Source organism: Herpailurus yagouaroundi, unplaced genomic scaffold (assembly GCF_014898765.1).
Source record: "Herpailurus yagouaroundi ecotype Mexico unplaced genomic scaffold, PumYag 162, whole genome shotgun sequence".
Classification (NCBI taxonomy): domain Eukaryota; kingdom Metazoa; phylum Chordata; class Mammalia; order Carnivora; family Felidae; genus Herpailurus; species Herpailurus yagouaroundi.
Window position 1 is genome coordinate 60,637,868 of NW_024412403.1, and position 23,575 is coordinate 60,661,442.

Below are 23,575 nucleotides of genomic sequence, written 5' to 3' on the forward strand. Positions count from 1 at the left end.
AAAAAAAAAAAAAAAAAAAAAAAAAAAAAAAAAAACAAATCCCAAGCCTCAGAGCCTCAGGGACCTATGGGACTATAATGAAATGTCAAACAGTCATGCCATGAGTCCCAAAAGGACTCATGTAAAGGAGTAAAGAAAGAGGGGGTTCTCAAAAGCACTTGAAGAAACAATGACTAGAAACTTCTCAAATTTGGCAAAACATAAGCCTACAGATAAAAGGAGTGAAGCCCCATCAGTATGAACCCAAAGAATCTACTCCAAGGCACCTCATGGCCAATCTTCTGGAAACTAAAGACAAAAAATCTTGAAGGCAGTGAGGGAAAAGTGATTCTTCACCTATAAGTGATGAACAATTTGAATATCAGGGTATTTCTCATCAGAAATCATGGAGGCCAGAAGGAAGTAGCACAATATTTTTCAAATGCAGAAAGAAAAAAAAAGTAAACCTAAAATCCTATACCCAGGGAAAATGTCTTTCTGAAATAGAGGAAATCAAGACACTTTCAGATTAAGGGGGAAAAAAAATTGCCACTAGTATACCTACCCCAAAAGAGCAGATAAAGGAAATTCTCTAAACAGAAGGAAAATTCTTTTTTTTAAAGGAACTTGGAACATCAAGGAAGAATAAATATGATAAGCAAAACTATAGGTAAATATAATAGGCTTCCCTCCTCCGTTTGGGGGATTTAAAGGCAGATGAGGATTCTATACATGACTTAAACTGGTAAAATGATGACACTGGTGGTCTGGGATAAATTATGTATATATAATGCAATTTATAAATCAATCACTAAAGATGTTGCACAATGAGATACACTCAAAACACTAGAGAAAATTAAAATGGAATTCTAAAAAATGTTCAAGTAGCCCACAGGAGGACAGGAAAATGTAGAAGATAGAAAACAGAGAGAATAAAAAAAAAAATTAAACGACAGACTTAAGCCCTAACACATCAAATGTAAATGGTTTAAGTATACTAATTAAAAGACAAAGAGTGGGTGAAAAACGTTAACTATATGCTATCTGCTAGAAATTCACTTCTAATAATATAGTCAAATTGAAAGTAAAAGAAAAGATATATCATGCAAATATTAACCAAAGCCAAGCAAGAGTGGCTATATTAACATGAGATAAAGTAGACTTCAGAGCAAAAAAAAAAATTACTCTAGACAGAGAAAGACCTTATATAATGATAAAAGTGTCCATCTACCAAGAAGACATAGCAATCCTAAATGTGTATGCATAAAAATAACAGCGCTACAAAATATGAAGCAAAAACTGACAGAAATGAAAAGAGAAATAGATAAATCCATGATTATATTTGGAGACTTCAACACCGCCTCTCTCAGCATTTGATTAGAACTATACAGAAAATCAGACTACAGACTACAGAAGTTGGTTAATAGCATCATTAACCAATAGGATCTAATTGACAGTAACAGAAGACTTAACCCAAAACAGCAGAATATACATTCTTTTCAAGTACCCACACCAAGACAGACCATATGTTAGACCATTAAACAAATTTCAACAACTATAAAAGAAGTATAAATCATGCATAATGTGTTCTCTGACCACAATAGAATCAAACTAGGAATCACAAACAGAAAGAAAACAGGAAAATCTCAAAACACTTGGACCCAAACAACATACTTCTATATAATCCATGGGACCTAGAGGAAAGATCAATGCAAATTTTAAAACTGCATTAACATGAATGAAAATGAAAAAAAAAAAAACTTACCAAAATTTGTGGAATACAGCTAAAGCAGTGTTGAGGGAAATTATAGCACTAAATTAGAAAAGAGAAAAAGTCTTAAATCAGTAATTCACCTTAAAACCTAAAAACAGAAGTGCAGAATAAATCCCAAGCAAGCAGAAGGAAGGTAATAGTAAAGATAAGAGCAGAAATCAATAAAATTAAAAGCAGAAAAATAGAAAAAAAAATCACTTCAGCAAAGAGCTGGTTTGTTCTCAAAAAGATCAATAAAATTGAGAAACCTCTAGCAAGTCTAAAAAAGTAGGGAAATAAGAAAAAAAGCTACCAATATCAAGAATGCAACAGGTGATATTACTACAGACATTACTAATGACCTTGCAGACATTAAAAAAGATAATGGAAATACAACGAACATCCCTACACACATAAATTTGGCAACTTGGATGAGACAGACCACTTTCATACATACAAAAATACAAATTACCACATTTGAAAAGTTCTGTAACTATTAAAAACATTGACTCTGTAATTTTAAAACTACCCTAAAGAAATCTATAGGTCCAAATAGTTTCTCTGGAGAACACTGCCAAACATTTACATGATTAACACCATACACATTATCTTCTAGAAAATCAAAGAGAAGACCTCCTGATTCATACTTTGAAGCTAATATTATCCTGATACTAAAACCAGACAAAGACAGTACAAAAAGGAGAAACAAAGCAAGCTACAGACCAATGATCCACATGAATATATAGACATAAAACTTCTTTTTGTTTTTTGGGGGTTTAGGTATTTTTGCTGTGTGTGTGTGTGTGTGTGTGTGTGTGTGTTTTAAGTAAGTTCCACACGCAACGTGGGGCTTACATCACAACTCCAAGAGCAAGAGTTGCATGCTCTACTGCCTGAGCTAGCCAGGTGCCCCTAGACACAACATTTTTAAATAAAATATTAGCAAATAGAATTCAACAACATATAAAAAGAATTATGTAACATAGGGAGAGGATATTTCAAGGGTGTAAGTCTGATTCAATAATCAGCAATCAGCCCGTATAACCCACCATATTCACAGGCTAAAGAAAAAAAATCACATAATCATCAACCAATGCAGAAAAACATCTGAAAAAAATCAATACTCATTCATAATGAAAACTAGGAACAGAGGGGAACTTCCTCAACTTGATAGAGTATCTATGAAATACATACAGGTAGCATACTTAATGGTGAAAGATTGAATGTTGTCCGCCTCAGATTAGGAATAAAGCAAGGATGTCAGCTCTTGGCACTCTATTTCAATATAATACTGGATGTTCTAATCAGTGCAATGAGGCAATAAAAGAAAATGGGCATAAAGATCAGAAAGAAAGAAAGAAAACTGAACATATTTGCAGATGAAATTATTGTCTACATAGAAAATCCCAAGGAATCTATCAAAAACTCCTAGACTAAGTGATGCCACAAGTTAGGTGATCAATATCTACAAAGCAACTGTATTTCTATATGCCACTGTGAACATGTGACACCAAGATTAAAAATAAAACAGCATTGGGGCGCCTGGGTGGCTCAGTCGGTTAAGCATCCAACCGGCTCATGTCATGATCTCGTGGTCCGTGAGTTTGAGCCCCACGTCGGGCTCTGTGCTGACTGCTCAGAGCCTGGAGCCTGTTTCAGATTCTGTGTCTCCCTCTGTCTCTGACCCTCCCCCGTTCATGCTCTGTCTCTCTCTGTCTCAAAAATAAATAAAAGTTAAAAATAAATAAATAAATAAATAAATAAATAAATAAATAAAAAACAGCATTATAAAATTGTACTAATGTGTATTATTAGTATGCCACTTATTTCATTTTCTAGGATTTTGTATGAGATTTTAATAAAATATTTCTACTGCTAAAAAAATTAAATAGCACTTAAAATCACTTTTAAAAAAGGAAATACTTAGGTATAAATCTAACAGAACATGAACATGAGTTTTATGCTGAAAATGATGCAATGCTGATGAGAGAAATCAAAGCTCTAAATACACACTGTGCTCATTCACTGGATGATTCAATGTAGTAAGGATGCAGGTTCTCTCCAAACTGATATAAAGGTTTAATACAATTGCTGTCAAAATTCCACCAAGTTTTTTTGTAGATATAAAAAAATATTCTAACATATGGGAAGTTACAGGAAATAGAATAGCTAAAATAATATTGAAGAAGATGAATAAAATGGAAGGAATTAGTCTACCTGACTTCAGAACTCAAAGGCCTCTGTAATTAAGACTGTAGTATTGGTGAAGAGGAGACAAATTGATCAACAGAGCCAAACACGCAGAAATAGATCCACACAAATACACCCAAGTGATTTTTGACAAAAATCAAAAGCAATTCAATGGGAGAAAGCTTTTCCAACAAATGGTGCTAGAGCAATTGGACATTCACAGTAGGCAAAAAAAGACCTTGGCCTAAGTCTCACGCCTTATTTAAAAATTAAGCCCAAATGGATCACAGACTTTAATGTAAAACTATAAAAATTTTAGAAATAGATAGGAGAGAATCCTTGGGACCCAGGACTAGGCCATGAATTCCTAGACTTTGACACCAAAACAAGATCCAAAAAAAAAGAAAAATTGATAAATTGGACCTCAACAAAAAATAAAACTTTTGTTCTGTCAAAGACCCTGTTGAGGGAATGAAAAGAACAAGCTGCAGACTGGAAAAAAATATCTGCAAAGCATCTGACACAGGACTAGTATACAGACCATAACAAAGAACTCCTAAACTTCAAGAATACAAAAGCAAAAATCCTATTCAAACATGGGCAAAAGACATGAAGAGATACTTTATCAAAGATGACAATCAATTGGGAAATGAGAAGATGTGCTTGGTTAAATGAAACTACCCTAAAGCTACCTTGGACCAGATACACACACACAAGTTAACTCCAGATGGTTAGAGACCTACAGGTTTATAATCTCTTCTTCAACCTCAGAGCACCTCTGTCTATGTTGTAGTGAATAAAAGGTGAGATATATGTCCTTAGCTACTTCTGCATTCATGCTAACGAGAAAAAAGATAAGATCATATGTTAGAAAGAAATTCAAACCGGCATCTCCTTCAACCTCCTTTTTCTTCACCCGCTTAATCCTCTTCTTCAGGACTTTCATGAGAAAATTAGTAAATTTATTGTTTTCTCCAAGAGCTGCTTGGAAACCAGCATAGAGTGCTTTTTCTTGGTCCTGGAGCTTGGTGATTTCATTCTTTTTCTCTTCCATCTCTTTAAGAGTTTCATTTATTTTCCACTAAATGAACAAAAACAGGAACAAGTGATAGAGTATTTCTGATAAACCAGGCTCAGAGAACAAGGTATATTACAATGTAAGGTTACAATTCACAAACATTTGGAGGGAGAAAAGACAAGAGTGGAGGATTAGAACAATGGAGGGAATTAAGCTGAGAAGATGAAGAAGGAAAAGAAGAATCAAATCCCCTGTGTAACTAAAGGATACAGCCAGCCAGCACTCTCCTGTCCGTTCATACTTGCATATCCTGTTCTTCTTTGTCTAATGAATTAACACGCTCTTGAAGTATGTTCTCCTGTTTTTCAAAATTCTTGAGGAGAAGCATTTCTTGAAATAATGTGACATGGTGAAGGTCAGATAATTTCATCTGAATATCTAGTTTCAGTTTCTGATGCCTCAGAAGACGAAGCTCTGCATCAAAGGTGACAATCAGTTCTTTGATCTGAGGTGGAAAAAGATTTGAGGGTATATGAAAAGTTAAGACCAGGTAACTGTATTTTTAAAACTACCTAAAAATACCACTTTGTTTAGGTAAAAGCATTTTCTCATTATACCCTTATTATGGAGAAATAATTATATGGGCTCATGTGGCATGTATGTGTAAGTCTTACAAATCAACTTAAGTGGTAGGGATTCTGTAACTATAGGCCTTCCAGCTGTTTCTTTACCATTGATTAAGCCATTAATTGAGAATGCCCTTCTTGCTGTACTGTATGGTTTAAATCGGAGACTATGAGCTCCTTGTGCATAGTGTTTATATCTGCCTCCACTTTACCCGACAGTATCTCTACAGTGCCTCTCATACAGGAAGCACTAAATATTTCCCTCAACTTCTTATTCTGAAAATTTTCAAACATTTTAAAGGTGATTTAATTTTATAGAGTTGGGCTGAGAACAAAGTACTCCCCAAGCCCTGGTCTAAACCTTATCCCATGGCCATCCCAATGATTTTATTTTTTTTTTATTTTTTTAAAAAAATTTTTTTTTCAACGTTTATTTTTGGGACAGAGAGAGACAGAGCATGAACGGGGGAGGGGCAGAGAGAGAGAGGGAGACACAGAATCGGAAACAGGCTCCAGGCTCTGAGCCATCATCCCAGAGCCGGACGCGGGGCTCGAACTCACAGACGGCGAGATCGTGACCTGGCTGAAGTCTGACGCTTAACCGACTGCACCACCCAGGCGCCCCTCATCCCAATGATTTTAAATGCTTGGTTTTGCTGATCTTGGCAGTTTCCTCCTCACCCCATCCCGAAGGAGAGGAAGACATCAAGAGAGAGTCCCAAGGTCTGGTTCTCCTGAAGAAACTAGTACCATAGGTAGAAGACAAACCATTCCCTGTTTTTCATCAGTCTGTGAATCATGGGGATCCTCAACAGTCAAAAACCTGTAATGAGTGAGGGCCCAGCACATGGCTGAAAAAAATTAAGAGATCTGTAGTTTGGGAACAGTGAAACTACTGCTAGGGAATTTGAGAGCTTAAAAAAAAAAAGAGGAGTACCTGGGTGGCTCAGTCAGTTGGGTGTCTGACTTCGGCTCATGTCATGATCTCCCAGTTCGTGAGTTTGAGCCCCGCGTCGGGCTCTGTGCTGACAGCTCAGAGCCTGGACCCTGCTTCAGATTCTGTGTCTCCCTCTCTCTGTGCCCCTTTCTGTGCCCCTTCCCTACTTGTGCTCTCTCTCAGAAAGAATAAATGAATAAACGTTTTAAAAAAAAGAAGAAACCTTTTAATTATCTATGGTTGTAGACTAAGTGGGCTCCTCTTTAATGTTTATTCAACAAATTTGAATTATTTTGATATTTATTTCAAGGCAGGACTGTATTTATTTTAGTGTAACACCATTCTGGAACTGTACCACTTAAACACATAGGTGTTTAAGTTTGTGAGGTTCACACTTGTTTTGCTGTCACTTATCAGATAGTCTATAAGCTTAATTAGGATAGACAATATGTCTGGCTAGAGTACTGTTACATCCCTACTACCTAACTACCACTATTCCTGTGCAAAGAATGTCCAATGCATATGTTAATACCATTAATACATTAGCTACAATGAAATCAATCAAACTTTTTATTGAATATCTACCATAGGTCTGGCATTTCCTAGACACTGTAGGCAAATCAAAAGATGATTATATGTGGCCTTTCTCTCAAGAGCTGTGAAATCTAATTTGCAAGACAAAAATAACACATTTGAGCACTGAGTGATGTACAGAATTGTTGAATCATTATATTGTGCCCCTGAAACTAATATAATATTGTGTGTTCATTATACTTCAATAAAACAAAGAATACACATTAAACAGCAAGAAGAGGAAGTGCAAAACCTGAGGTGCTACTTATAGGTGCACTTGGAGCTTAGAAAAAAGATGAGTATGTAATGTGGACAGAAGGTTCTGGAGAAGATTTGGAACTGTGATGAGTTTTGAATGATGACTCACATTTGAAAGGAAAGCAATGCAAGTAGAAAGAGATAACAAAGGAAAAACCAAATATAAAACTGAGAATGGGGGTGGGGAACAGAAGCAGGGAGAGAGAGGAAGAGTAAGGCTGGATGAAGTACAGATATTGGGTGAAAAATACGTTTGGGAAACTTTCGGGGGTGTCTTCACAGGGTGGAGCTGGACAGACATTTAGGAACAAAATTCTACGCTGCTGGCAGCAGAGAGCTGTCTATCTGGGAAAGGTCCTTTTCCTTCCAGATTTAGAGCACCTCCTATACAACTGGTCCCAACCTGATCTGGTTTCCTAGAAAAAAAAATAGGTGCCATTCCAGCTCCAGAACAATTTTGAAGCCAGTCATCACCATGAACACTCCCACTAATGAGGCAAATCACACATTAGAGAAAGAGAAGTATGTAAAAAGCAGAGGGAGCCCCATTTTCTCTGGAAAGTTTTTAAATTATGTTCCATCCATCATCTGAAAGCTGCTCCATCATTTGCCCTTTACCAAGACTTGAGTTAGATGCTGATTAACATGGATTTGCTCTTAATTCTTAGCTTTGCAGAAAGCAAAAGGTTTAAAAACTCCAATGTTCTTGGGCAGAGGGCAATGGGTTCCAGAAGGCCAGAGATGGGGAGGAAGCCAAGCCTTCAGTGGGCTGGTCAGTGAGAAAGATTATTATAGAGAGTGTGTACACACATACACACACACACACACACACACACACACACACACACACACAAATAATAGATTTAGTTCTTCCCTTCTGCCCTCTTTCAGCTTTAAAAAGGCACAGTTTCACCCCTTACCCTGTTGGTCAAATACTCTTGCATGTACACATGCTTAATCTCGTCTCTCTTCATAATCTCCAGCTCTAGATCAATTGGATCCGCTTTTTCAAATTCCATTAACTTTGGAGTATCTACAATTAGTGCTAATGCCCTTGATGATCTAGACAATGAATCTCTTGTTGTCAAATCACCATCCTTTCCAGAAGAGAGTTTGAGAAATCCTCCACCTGCGCCTGTAGACCGTCTCTGTTCCAGTTCAGAGGGCTTTTCATCCTGAATCGTCATATTCTCTTGCTTAAAATTTAGGAGAATTTCCTCATCATAGTGAAATCTCTTTTCTGGAACTTCTTCTGGGTGTATCTGAGGGATTTCAGGAATAGGGATGTGCTTGGATATGTGAAGAGTTGACTGAATGCTCTTCAGTTCTTGCACCAGGCACTGTATTTCCTCAATAACAGCCACTTTAAGATCTCGAAGAGAGAGGATGCATTTGTTCATGTGCATTTTCTTTGAATGGGCCTAATAAAAAGAACAGAAGGAAACAAAATGACAACCCAGTTTGAAATATGATTTCTGTCCCTTGACAGGTATCCCTAGCAAAAAGCCAAAATAAAAATTTTGTTATCTAATTATATATAGGATTATTCCTATTCTCTACTAAGTTACTCTTTTGTCTAACTTTTAGGCTGTTTCCAATTTAGCTTCTCCAAAAGGGGAAGACAGTATGGATGTGACCTCTGGTATCCCTCAGCTGGCCTGTAGGGCTAAATTCTGCTGTTCTCTTCCCACCACCCAGGGGAAGTTCTTCCTGAAGGCTTGTACTCAGCCAAAACCTAGACAGTAAAAGCTCATTCTCTGGTCAGGAACACACACACATAACTGCCCTTCCCAGATGGAAACTCAAATTCCATTGGCTGAGACACATTTACGGTTGCCTACTTATGGCTAAACTACAGTTTAGCCTATATTTCTTCTGTATTTTGGCCACATTATTACTGTTATTTCTTGTGCAGGCACAAGAATTGCAATATCATAGCACATCAAGAGATTCCAGGATACTTCCTTTGTTCCTGATCCACTTATCTAAGCCAAGTTGTGGCCCCTACCTCAAGCCACAGGAGCCATTGCTCCCTCATTACGAGCTGTTTCCCCACTCTTTGTTTTCAAAATGTTCTTACAAGAGCCTATAGGCACATGCCACCCTAATCCTGTATACAATTAGGTAACAAGATGGTCCAAAGGCTATTAAGAGTTACTTTGCATAAATATACAGGTTTAAAAAAATCAAAATATACTTCTCCAAATTGACAGTAATTCTGTATTATTCAGGAACTTTAACAGCCAACTCACATCAATGGATACATGACCCAGATAGAGTATCAATAAGGAAACAGTAGCTTTGAATGACACATTAGACCAGATGAACCTAACAGATACATAAAAAATATTCCATCTCAAAATGGAATACACATTCTTTTCAAGTACAAATGGAATATTCTTCAGGATAAATCACATGTTATGCCACAAAAAAAATCTCAATAAATTTAAAAAGATGGAAATCGTATCATGCATCTTTTTTGACCAAAGTGGTATGAAACTGGAAATAAATTACAAGAAAATATTAGAAAGAACATAAATATATGGAGGTTAAATAACATGTACTCAATAATGAATGGATCAACTGAGAAATCAAAGAAGCAGTAAAAAAAAAAAAATACATGGGGACTCATGAAAATGAAAAAAACAGTCCAAAATCTTCAGAATGCAGCAAAAGCATTTCTAAGAAGGAAGTTTATAGTGGTAGAGGCCTACTCAAGAAACAAGACAAAGCTCAAATAAACAACCTAATCTTACACCTAAAGGAGTTAGAAAAAGAACAAAGCCAAAAGCTAGTGAAAGGAATGAAATAATAAAGATTAGAGTAAAAGTAAATGAAATAGAACAAACAAAACAAAGCAAACAACAATAAAAGATCATTAAACCAGGACCTGGTTTTTGAAAAGATAAACAAAAGTGATAAACATTTAGCTAGACTAATCAAGAAAAAAGAGAAGACTCAATAAATAAAATCAGAAATGAAGGAGGAGAAATAACAACTGACCTACAGAAATATAAGAGTTATAAGAGAATATTATGGAAAATTATATGCCAAGAAATTAGACAACCTAGAAGAAATTAATACATTCCTAGAAGCATATAACTTTCTAAAACTGAAGAATAGAAAATATGAAGACTAATTATTAGCAATGAAATTGAATGAGTCATCAAAAAACAAAAGTCCAGGCCCAGATGGATTCGTAGGTTAATTCTACCGAATATCGAAAGAAGAGTTAATACCTATTCTTTTCCAAATCTTCCAAAATATATGAGGAAGGAAAGCTTCTAGGTACAGCCTATAAAGCCAGCATTACCCTGACATTAAAACCAGACAAAAATCACAATAATAACAACAAAAACTACTACTACTGCCACAGGCCAATATCTCTGATGAACATAGACACAGAAATCAATAAGATATTAGCAAACCAAATTCAACAATACATTGAAAAAATTATTCACCATAATCAAGTAGAATTTATTCTTGGGGTGCAAGGGTGGTTCAATATTTGGAAATCAATGTCATATATCACATTAATCAGAGAAAGAATTCACACTATATGATCATCCCAATAGATGCAGAAAAAGCATTTGACAAAATTCAACAACCATTCCTGATAAAAAATCTCCCAACAAAATAGGTTTATAGATAACATACCTCAACATAATAAAGGCCTTATATAAAAAACCCACAGCTAACATCATAACTCGATGGTGAAAAACTGAAAGCTCTTCTTCTGAGATCAGCACAAGACAAGGATGTCCACTTTCACCACTTTTATTCAACATAATACTAGAAGTCCTAGCCACAGCAATCAGACAAGAAAAAGAAAGAAAAATGCATCCATATTGGTAAGGAAGAAGTAAAATTGTCACTATTTGTAGATGACATGATACTGTACATAGAAAAAACCCTAAGGACACCATCAAAGAATTACTAGAACTGGTCAATTAATTTTGTAAAGTTGCAAAATAAAAAAATTAATATACAAAAATGTGTTGCATTTCCATATCCTAATAATGAAGTAGCAGAAAGAGAAATTAAGAAAACAATCTCATTTACAATTGCACCAACAAAAATAAAATACCTAGCAAAACTTAACCAAAAAGTGAATACTTGTACTCTGAAAACTATAAAACATTGGTGACACAAATTGAAGAAGATACAAATAAATGGAAAAATAGTCCATGCTCATGGATTGGAAGAATTAGTATTGTTAAAAATATCCACACTATCCAAAGCAATCCACAAATCTAATACAATCCCTATCAAAATATGAAAAGCATTTTTCACGGAACTACAACAAATAATTCTAAAATTTGTATGGAATCACAAAAGACCCCAAATAGCTAAAGCAATCTTAAGAAAAAATAACAACACTGGAGGTATCACACTCCCAGATTTCATGATATACTACAAAGCTGTAGTAATCAAAACAGTATGGTACTAGCACAAAAACGGACATGTAGATCAATGGGCAGAATTGAAAACCCAGAAATAAACCCACACTTATAGAGTCAATCTATGATAAATGATGCAGGAATATACAATGGGGAAAAAGGTAGTCTTTTCAACAAATGATGCTGGAAAATTGGACAGCTACATGCAAAAGAATGAAACTAGACCACTTTCTTATACCATAGATAAAAATGAACTCAAAATGGATTAGAGACCTAAATATGAGACCTTAAACCATAAAACTTCTAAAAGAAAACATAGGCAGGGGTGTCTGGGTGGCTCAGTTGGTTAAGTGTCCAACTCTTAGTTTTGGCTCAGATCATGATCTAACAGTTCATGAGTTTGAGCCCCACATGGGGCTCAGTGCTGACAGCATGGAGCCTGCTTGGGATTCTCTCTCCCCCTCTCTCTGCCCATCCCCTGCTTGCTCTCTCTCTCAAAAATAAATAAACTTAAAAAAAATAAAGAAAATACAGGCAATAATTTCTTTGACATCAGCCATAGAAACATATTTCTAGATTTATCTCCTAAGGTAAGGGGAAACAAGAGCAAAAATAAACTGTTGGAACTACACCAAAATAAAAAGCTTTTGCACAGCAAAGGAAACCAGCAACAAAACTGAAAGGCAATCCAGTGAATGGGAGAAGATATTTGTAAATGATATATGCAATAAGGAGTTAACATCCAAACTATATAAGGAACTTATACGACATGAAAAAAAATCCAATTAAAAAAAGGGCAGAGAACCTGAATAGACATTCTTCTAAAGGAAACATACATATGGCCAACAGACACACGAAAAGATTCTCAACATCACTAATGATCAGGGAAATACAAATCAAAACTACAATGCAATATCATCTTATGCCTATCAGAATGGCTAGTAACAGAAAGACAAGAAATAACAAGCGTTGGCAAGAATGTGGAGGAATAGGAACCCTTGTATACTGTTGGTAGAAACATAAGTTGGTGCAACCACTATGGAAAACAGTATGGAGGCTCCTCAAAAAATTAACAATAGAATTAGCATATGACCCAATAATACCACTTATGAATATTTATCTGAAGAAAATGAAAACACTAATTTGAAAAGACCTATGCACCCCTATGTTTATTGCAGCATCATTTACAATCTTGATATGGAAGCAACCCAAATGTCCATCCACAGATGAATGGATAAATAGGTGGTATATACATACAATGAAATATTATTCATCCATAAAAAGCATGAGATCTTGCCATTTGGGACAACATGGATGGCCGTAGAGTATATTATGCTAAGTGAAATAAGTCAGAGAAAGACAAATACCATATGATTTCACTCGTATGTGGAATTTAAGAAACAAAACAAACAGAGAAACAAACAAACAAAAAAAACCCATACTCTTAAATACAGAGAACAAACTGGTGGTTGCCAGAGGTGGGGTGGGGAGATGGGTGAAATTGATAAAAGGATTAAGAGGTACAAACCTCTATTTAGAAAATAAGTAAGTCACATAAATGAAAAGTACAATATAGGGAATATAGTAAGATTGTAGTAATGCTGTTTAGTAACAAATGGTGACTACACCTATTGTGGTGAGCACTGAGTAATGTACAGATTTGATGAATCATTATATTGTTTACCTGAAACTCATATAACACTGAATGTTATACTTCAAAAACAAAAGGCACTTCTCCAGGCAGTCTTAGAAAACTTACCTGTATAATTACCACCTATGAACCAAGAACATTATAACAAAATAGAGGAGATTTTTTTTTACATTCTTAAGAACAAACCTTTCAAGCATGAAAGTAAAACTCAAAATCCAGCACTTCTGTGAATGGTGGACCACTGTGAAGCACCTGGAGGACTAAGAATTAAGCTTAAAAGAACAAATCTAAGCCAGCCTGATGACTGTAAGGCTCGCCTCTTTGAAGAACCCTTTTTACATACCAACATTTTCTTTTTAGTTTTACAAATACCACACATACCTAAATACTGGCCACAGGGAAGTGGGATATATAATATGTTATTTCCAAAAAAACTTGAAATGTTAGTAATTTTTAATTTAGCCATGACAGTAATGACCATTTGTTGACTGTGACCATCACATTAACATTGTGAGGCAGACTAGATATGTTTTATTGTTGTTAACTGGTATTAATACTCTTTTTTTTTAAGATTTTTTTTTTATTTTTTTACATTGATTTATTTTTGAGAAACAGAGTGAGACAAAGCGTGAGCAGGGGAGGGGCAGAGAGAGAAGGAGACAGAGAATCTGAAGCAGGCTCCAGGCTCTGAGCAAGCGGTTAGCACAGAGCCTGATGTGGGGCTGGAACTCACAAACTGTGAGGTCATGACCTGAGCCGAAGTCAGACGCTCAACCGACTGAGCCACCCAGGCGCCCCGGTATTAATACTCTTTTAACAGACAATATAACTGAGGCTTAGGGAGATTTACATGACTAGCAAAGTTTATGTGCCTATTAAGTGGCAGAGATGGAAACAGAACTCTGATCTTCTGACTTGTAGAATAGCGTGCTCTACATTAATTTACACTGTTTTAATAAAATGGATTTCAGTGTAATGCAGTTCAGTTCAAGACATGATACATGTCCATCATCTCTAGCTAGACCATGAAATTTCAGGTTGTATGACTGGCAATTGTGCTCAAAAAACATTTCTCTATGATGATGGATCAGACATGATAGATGAAACAAGAATTATCTTTTTTTTTTTTAATTTTTTTTTCAACGTTTATTTATTTTTGGGACAGAGAGAGACAGAGCATGAACGGGGGAGGGGCAGAGAGAGAGGGAGACACAGAATCGGAAACAGGCTCCAGGCTCTGAGCCATCAGCCCAGAGCCTGACGCGGGGCTCGAACTCCCAGACCACAAGATCGTGACCTGGCTGAAGTCGGACGCTTAACCGACTGCGCCACCCGGGCGCCCCAAAACAAGAATTATCTTAAAGGAACAGCTGGAAAAACAATCTAGACACAAGAGAGAAAGATGGCAGTGTAGGAGGTTGCTGGGCTCACTGCATCCTGATCACTTAGATTCCACCCACACTGGCCTAAATAACTCCAAAAACTGCCGGAAGAGTAGCAAAACGGACTCTCTGGAGCCAAGCGTAGACAAGAGACCCACGGAAGAGGGTAGGAATGGCGGAGAGGCGGTGCGTGCTATACAGACTGGCGGGAGGGAGCTGGGGTGGTGGAGGGGCAGCCCACAGGGCAAGGCAAGCCCCTGAAATCTGGCTTGCAAAGGCAGAGGGGCTGGACTGCCTGAGTTCTGACAGCCAGTGGGACTTAACACCTGGAATGTTAAAAGTCAACAGCTCTGCTCTTGGAGAGAATACTAGGAGGGAGAGTTGTTGAGTCCCAGAAGGAGAGAGCTCAGCAGGGGAACAAAGGCCCTGGCAAGTACCATTTCCCTCTCCCATACCCCAGCTGAAATTCCAAAGGGAACCAGTTCCCAACACCGAACTTGCTTGCACTGCGCAAACACCCAACACTGTGCTTCTAAGGATTCATTCCTCCGATGGGCCTGCCCCCCTCCTTGTGCTGCAGGGCCTCTCCCGCAGGGACCACTGATGGCAAAGCTAGCTAAGACTGCCCCTCCCACCCCTGTGCACCTTGTGGATCCACCCCATCTAATACACTCTGTCCAGATCCCATCAAAGCAGCACCACAAGCCTGGCAGTGTGCAAGCAGCCCAAACAGGGGCCACACCACTTCACAGTGAGTCCTGCCCCTGGGAGAGGGGAAGAGAAGATACACACCAGTCTGACTGTGGCCCCACCCACCAACACAAGTTTCTCCGGACAGCACAGGGGAGGTGTCCTGCAATTTAGAGGTACCACAGGGACTAGCCAAAATGATGAAACGGAAGAATTCTCCTCAAAAGAAACTCCAGGAGGTAACTAACGAATTAATCAAAACTGATTTAAGCAATATAATGGAAGAAGAATTTAGAATAATAGTCATAAAATTAATAGCTGCACTTAAAAAAAGCATAGAGGACAGCAGAGAATCTATTGCTACAGAAATCTAGGGAATTAAAAATAGTCATGAGATGCAATACTAAATGGTATAATGCTATAAATGCTATAAATGCTAAACAATGCTGGGGCGCCTGGGTGGCGCAGTCGGTTAAGCGTCCGACTTCAGCCAGGTCACGATCTCGCGGTCCGTGAGTTCGAGCCCCGCATCGGGCTCTGGGCTGATGGCTCAGAGCCTGGAGCCTGTTTCCAATTCTGTGTCTCCCTCTCTCTCTGCCCCTCGCCCGTTCATGCTGTCTCTCTCTGTCCCAAAAATAAAATAAACGTTGAAAAAAAAAATTAAAAAAAAAAAATGCTAAACAATGCTATAAATGAGGTGCAAAATAAAATGGAGGCGGCCATAGCACAGAATGAAGAGGGAGAGGAGAGAATAGGTGAATTAGAAGATAAAATTATGGAAAAAGAGGAAGCTGAGAAAAAGAGATATAAAAAAAATCCAGGAGTATGAAGGGAGACTTAGAGAAAGTGATCCAATCAAAGTGATCCAATCAAAGTGATACAGAACAATATCCGTATCATAGGAATTCCAAAGAAGAGAGAGAGAAAGGGGCTGAAGGTGTACTTGAACAAATCATAGCTGAGAACTTTCCTGATCTAGGGAAGGAAACAGGCATTGAAATCCGAGAGGCACAGAGAACTTTCTTCAGACGTAACTTGAATCAATCTTCTGTACTACATATCATAGTGAAACTGGCAAAATACAAGGATAAAGAGAGAACTCTCAAGGCAGCTTAGGGATAAACAGGCCCTAACATACAAAGGTACACACATACGGTTAGTAGCAGACCTATCTACTGAAACTTGGCAGGCCAGAAAACAATGGCAGGAAATCTTCAATGTGATGAACAGAAAAAAATATGCAGCCGAGAATCCTTTATCCAGCAAGTCTGTCATTCAGAATAGAAGGAGAGATAAAGGTTTTCCCAAACAAACAAAAACAGAAGGAATTCAGCACCACTAAACCAACCCTACAAGAAATCCTAAGGGGAACTCTGTGAGTGAAATGTTGCAAGGACCACAAAGTACCAGAGACATCACTACAAGCATGAAAACTTCAGACATCACAATGACTCTAAACCCATATCTTTCTGTAATAACACTGAATGTAAATGGACTAAATGCGCCAACCAAAAGACATAGGGTATCAGAATGGATAAAAAAACAAGACCCATCTATTTGCTGTCTACAAGAGACTCATTTTAGACCTGAGGACACCTTCACATTGAAAGTGAAGGGATGGAGAACTATCCATCATGCTACTGGAAGTCAAAAGAAAGCTGGAGTAGCCATACTTATATCAGACAAACTAGACTTTAAATTAAAGGCTGTAACAAGAGATGAAGAAGGGCATTATATAATAATTACATGGTCTATCCATCAGGAAGAGCTAACAATTATAAATGTCTATGTGCTGAATACAGAACCCCTAAATATATAAAACAATTAATCACAAACATAAGCAACCTTATTGATAAGAATGTGGTAATTGCAGGGGATTTTAATAATCCACTTACAACAATGGATAGATCATCTAGACACAGAATCAATAATGAAACAAGGGCCCTGAATGATACACTGGATCAGATGGATTTGACAGATATATTTAGAACTCCACATCCCAAAGCAACAGAATATACTTTCTTCTCGAGTGCACATGGAACATTCTCCAAGATACATCACATACTGGGTCACAAAACAGCCCTTCATAAGTATACAAGAATTGAGATCATAACATGCACAGTTTCAGACCACAACGCACAGGAACCACAGGAAAAAGTCTGGAAAGGAACCACAGGAAACCACAGGAACCACAGGAAAAACACAACCACAGGAAAAAGTCTGGAAAACCTTCAAAAGCATGGAGGTTAAAGAACACCCCACTAAAGAATGAATGGGTCAACCAGACAATTAGAGAAGAAATTTAAAAATATATGGAAACAAACGAAAATGAAAATACAACAATCCAAACGCTTTGGGATGCAGCAAAGGCAGTCCTGAGAGGAAAAGACATTGCAATCCAGGCCTATCTCAAGAAATAAGAAAAATCCCAAATACAAAATCTAACAGCACACCTAAAGGAAATAGAAGCAGAACAGCAAAGGCAGCCTAAACCCAGCAGAAGAAGAGCAATAATAAAGATCAGAGCAGAAATAAACAATATAGAATCTAAAACAACTGTAGAGCAGACCAATGAAACCAAGAGTTGGTTTTTGAAAAAATAAACAAAATTGATAAACCTCTAGCCAGGCTTCTCAAAAAGAAAAGGGAGAGGACCCAAATAGATAAAATCATGAATGAAAATGGAATGATTACAACCAATCCCTCAGAGATACAAGCAATTATCAGGGAATACTATGAAAAATTATATGCCAACAAACTGGACAACCTGGAAGAAATGGACAAATTCCTAAGCACCCACACGCTTCCAAAACTCAAACAGGAAGAAATAGAAAATATGAACACACCCATAACCAGCAAAGAAATTGAATCAGTTATCAAAAATCTCCCAACAAATAAGAGTCCAGGACCAGATGGCTCCCCTGGGGAATTCTACCAGAAATTTAAAGCAGAGATAATACCTATCCTTCAAATAGAAAAGGAAGGAAAACTTTCAGACTCATTCTATGAAGCCAGCATTACTTTGATTTCCAAACGAGACAGAGACCCAGCAAAAAAAAGAGAACTACAGGCCAATATCCCTGATAAATATGGATGCAAAAATTCTCAACAATATACTATCAAATACAATTCAACAGCATATAAAAAGAATTATTCACCATGATCAAGTGGGATTCATTCCTGGGATGCAGGGCTGGTTCAACATTCACAAATCAATCAATGTGATACATCACATTAATAAAAGAAAAGCTAAGAACCATATGATCCTGGCAATCAATGCAGAAAACGCATTTGACAAAATTCAGCATTCTTTCTTAATAAAAACCCTAGAGAAAGTCATGATAGAAGGAACATAATTACACATCATAAAAGCCATTTATGAAAAGCCCACAGCTAATATCATCCCCAATGGGGAAAAACTGAGAGCTTTCTCCCTGAGATCAGGAACACGACAGGGATGTATACTCTCACCGCTGTTGTTTAACATGGTGTTGAAAGTTCTACCATCAGCAATCAGAAAACAAAAGGAAATCAAAGGCATCAAAATTGGCAAAGATGAAGTCAAGCTTTCACTTTTTGCAGATGACATATTATACATGGAAAACATGATAGACTCCACCAAAAGTCTGCTAGAACTGATACATGAATTCAGCAAAGTCGCAGGATACAAAATTAATGCACAGAAATCAGTTGCATTCTTATACACTAATAACAAAGCAACAGAAAGACAAATAAAGAAACTGATCCCATTCACAATTGCACCAAGAAGCATAAAATATCTAGGAATAAACCTAACCAAAGATGTAAAAGATCTGTATACTGAAAACTATTGAAAGCTTATGAAGGAAATTGAAGAAGATACAAAGAAATGGAAAAACATTCCGTGCTCATGGATTGGAAGAATAAATATTGTTAAAATGTCAATACTACCCAAAGCTATCTACACATTCAATGCAATCCCAATCAAAATTGTACCAGCATTCTTCTCAAAGCTAGAACAAGCTATCCTAAAATTTGTGTGGAACCACAAAAGACCCCGAATAGCCAAAGTAATATTGAAGAAGAAGACCAATGTGGGAAGCATCACAATACCAGACTTTAGCCTGTACTACAAAGCTGTAATCATCAACACAGCATGGTATTGGCACAAAAACAGACACATAGACCAATGGAATAGAATAGACTCCAGAATTGAACCCACAAAAGTATGGCCAACTAATCTTTGACAAAGCAGGAAGAATATTCAATGGAAAAAAGACAGACTCTTTAACAAAGGGTGCTGGGAAAAATGGACAGCAACATGCAGAAGAATGAAACTAGACCACTTTCTTACACCATTCACAAAAATAAACTCAAAATGGATGAAGGGCCTGAATGTGAGATAGGAAACCATCAAAACCCTAAAAGAAAAAGTAGGAAAAAACTCTCTGACCTCAGCCGCAGCAATTTCTTACTTGACACATCCCCAAAGGCAAGAGAATTAAAAGCAAAAATGAACTATTGGGACCTCATGAAAATAAAAAGCTTCTGCACTGCAAAGGAAACAGTCAACAAAGCTAAAAGGCAACCGACGGAATGGGAAAAGATACTTGCAAATGACATATCGGACAAAGGGCTAGTATCCAAAATCTATAAAGAGCTCACCAAACTCCACACCCGAAAAACAAATAATCCAGTGAAGAATCCAGTGAAGAAGAAATGGGCAGAAGACTTGAATAGGCACATCTCTAAGGAGACATCCAGATGGCCAATACGCACATGAAAAGATGCTCAACATCACTCCTCATCAGGGAAATACAAATCAAAACCACACTCAGATATCACCTCACACCAGTCAGAGTGGCCAAAATGAACACATCAGGAGACTATAGATGCTGGAGAGGATGTGGAGAAACGGGAACCCTCTTGCACTGTTGGTGGGAATGCAAATTGGTGCAGCCACTCTGGAAAACAGTGTGGAGGTTCCTCAAAAAATTAAAAATAGACCTACCCTATGACCCAGCAGTAGCACTGCTAGGAATTTACCCAAGGGATACCGGAGTACTGATGCATGGGGACACTTGTACCACCATGTTTATAGCAGCACTCTCAACAATAGCCAAATTATGGAAAGAGCCTAAATGTCCATCAACTGATGAATGGTTAAAGAAGTTGTGATTTATATATACGATGGAATACTATGCGGCAATGAGAAAGAATGAAATATGACCTTTTGTAGCAACGTGGATGGAACTGGAGAGTGTTATGCTAAGTGAAATAAGTCATAGAGAAAGACAGATACCATATGTTTTCACTCTTATGTGGATCCTGAGAAACTTACCAGAAGACCATGGGGGAGGGGAAGGGGAAAAAAAAGTTACAGAGAGGGAAGGAAGCAAACCATGAGAGACTCTTAAAAACTGAGAATAAACTGAGGGTTGATGGGGGGTGGGAGGGAGGGGAAAGTGGGTGATGGGTATTGAGGAGGGCACCTGTTGGGATGAGTACTGGGTGTTATATGGAAACCAATTTGATAATAAATTTCATGTAAAAAAAAAAAAAGAGAAACAATCTAAATGGTCACTAAGAAAATGTTCAAAATGTCTGTTTAAACAGAAAGGTATAGTTATGAGCTATGAACATTTATTTATGGATATTATTTGCCATACCAGGATCCTCCTACTTCTGGCACATATAGAATTTTTGGTGAAACTGAAAGACTTTTTTTTTCCCTGAAGACACTTTACTGCCACTTGTTAGAAAATTATAAAATATTCTAATATGTTAGATCCGTGGTACGATTGGCACTTTCTCCAATGGGATGCCTTGTAGTGTCCAAACTGCATGGCCATAGTAGGTGGCCATGTACCACATTCTCCTCAAAATGGTAGCTCAGATACTTTCTGAGTCTCTAAATGTGAAAAGTCACTTTTCAGTCCAAATTAAGGAATTACTATGACAGAGAGAGGAGACTTTAGTAAAAAAGGGGGAGGGGGCGAGAAATCAGGATAATTGGAAGCAGTTTGGCAGAATGTAGATAAAAATTTTAAAAAGGAATATGTTAATAGGTTATTATAGAGACACTTAAAAAATTTATAAGTCCTGGGAAAAAAAAAGTCAAACAATGGCCTTAGTCTACAGCAGCCAAGGAATGTTTGAATTTCAGAAATTCAAAGTCTCTAAAATATAGAGCTTTAACCCATGAAACATATTGAGTCAAGTAATTAACTTGAAGGCTGGTTCTGCCATTTTAACTAAATAATCACAGATAAATCCCTTGTCCTCTCTGGGCCTCAGTTTCCTCATTTGTAAAAAGGGGGCATTATTCTAAATAATCATGAAGATCTTCTAAGTTTCTATGACTATATATTCCTATAGACTATCTAGTGAAACAAGTGGTTTCAGCACAGAATACCACTAAAAACTCAAGGGTGCCTCTCATTGTCATGTAAGCAATGAGTAATAAGTACCATGGAGTCTAGATGTCCCAGCTCCTCTTCCTTCTTGGCAGCATTTACTCTCATGTGCTCAGGTATTTTGTAGTCTGGGGCTGTCTTCAGATTGAAGTCTCCCATATACAACTGGGCCTCTTTGATGGCTTGAACATCTTTGGGATCTTCATAGTCATCCTGAGGTTTACTCTTGTACCTATCAGAAAAAAAGGCAACCCAGCCACAAACTTAACAATAAAATTCAGTTTGTCCACTATATGTATATAATCAAATTCAGGCATCAAGCAAAAGTATAATTCTGAGTGTGTGGTACTACTTTTGTCCATAGCACCCAAGCATTTTTTTTAAGTTAATGACTACAGACCTTCCACAGCTTACAATGGGGTTATGTAGCAATAAACTCATAGTTGAAAATACCATAAATTGAAAATGTATTCAATATACCTAACCTACCTAACATTATAGTCTAGCCTAGCCCACCTTAAACATTAGCCTACAGTTGGGAAAAATTATCAAATACAAAGTCCATTTTACAATAAAGTGTTGAATATCTCATGTAATTTATTGACTACTGTACTGAAAGTGAAAAACAGAATGGTTGTAAATGTACTGATTGCTTATCCTCATGACCGTGTGGTTGACTTAGAGCCGTGGCTCACTGCTTCTGACCAGTATCATACTGCATACATCACTAGCCTGGGAAAATATCAAAATTCAAAGTATAGTTTCTACTGAATGCATATCACTTTCACACCATTGTAAAGCCAAAAAATCATGAGGCAAACAATCAAAACTTGGGGATGATCTGTATTCTTAAGGCACCCCAAACAAAGTAACAATGAAATAAATAAAAACCAATTACCAATTGGTGCTGAAATAATCTGAATTATTCTTAGGCTTTGGTTCAATTCTAAGTGATCTATATCAACATGGTTAATTATTCCCTCAATAGACATTAAATCATAGGATGGAGTGGGTGTATTTTAATCACTAGAAGTTAATGTACCTTTTAAAAAATAACCTAAGTGATTGTCATTACATTTTCAAAAAGAGAATCTAATTAAAAATGATATAATGAGCATATATACTTGCCTCTCTCTCCCCCCCTCCCAGTTCCATGAAAATGATGGGTAGAGGTATTAAAGGGAATAAATCAGTAAGGCTGATAATAAGATAGAAAGCCATGAATAAACCAATGATAGTAATTTTAAAGTAATTTTAAAGACCAGAGAAAACTGTGGCCCAGAATATCCCTAAGGTAAGGTTATAAAAAGGATTTGATATGACCTTATTAGTAGATCATAGCCTCCTAGGAGGCCCCAAGCACAGAGCGGGCAGGTATGGAGCAGGTAATAGAATATTAGACATTATTTAGCAAAATTAATTAAAGGATTGAAAAGGAATTCCTGAACCAATTTAATCTTCTTCTCACTTTTCTCATTTCCACACATAAAAAGGAGTAGCAACTTTTACACCTCAATTAAAACTGGAAGAATGAGGGGTGCCTGGGTGGCTCAGATGGTTAAATGACCGAAACTTTGTTTTGGCTCAGGTCATGATCTCACGGTTTGTGAGATCAAGCCCTGCACGGGCTCCAAGCTGACAGTGTGATAACTGCTTGGGATTCTCTCTCTCACTCTCTCTCTTTTCTTCCCTGCTTCCCAAGATAAATTTTTAAAAAAACGCA

At 37.2% G+C, this 23,575-nt stretch overlaps 1 protein-coding gene across 2 annotated transcripts in view; it reads right to left on the reverse strand.

Moving 5' to 3' along the window:
• Positions 1-23,575, reverse strand: part of CFAP44 (cilia and flagella associated protein 44) — a 151,235-nt gene that overhangs the window by 18,280 nt on the left and 109,380 nt on the right. For both annotated transcript variants that reach the window (XM_040484520.1, XM_040484519.1), the window contains 4 exons: positions 21,907-22,084; positions 8,255-8,755; positions 5,242-5,445; positions 4,808-5,003 (listed from right to left, as the gene is read on the reverse strand). In XM_040484520.1, the coding sequence (XP_040340454.1) occupies positions 4,808-5,003; positions 5,242-5,445; positions 8,255-8,755; positions 21,907-22,084 (1,079 nt within the window). The remainder of the gene's footprint in view (positions 1-4,807; positions 5,004-5,241; positions 5,446-8,254; positions 8,756-21,906; positions 22,085-23,575) is intronic.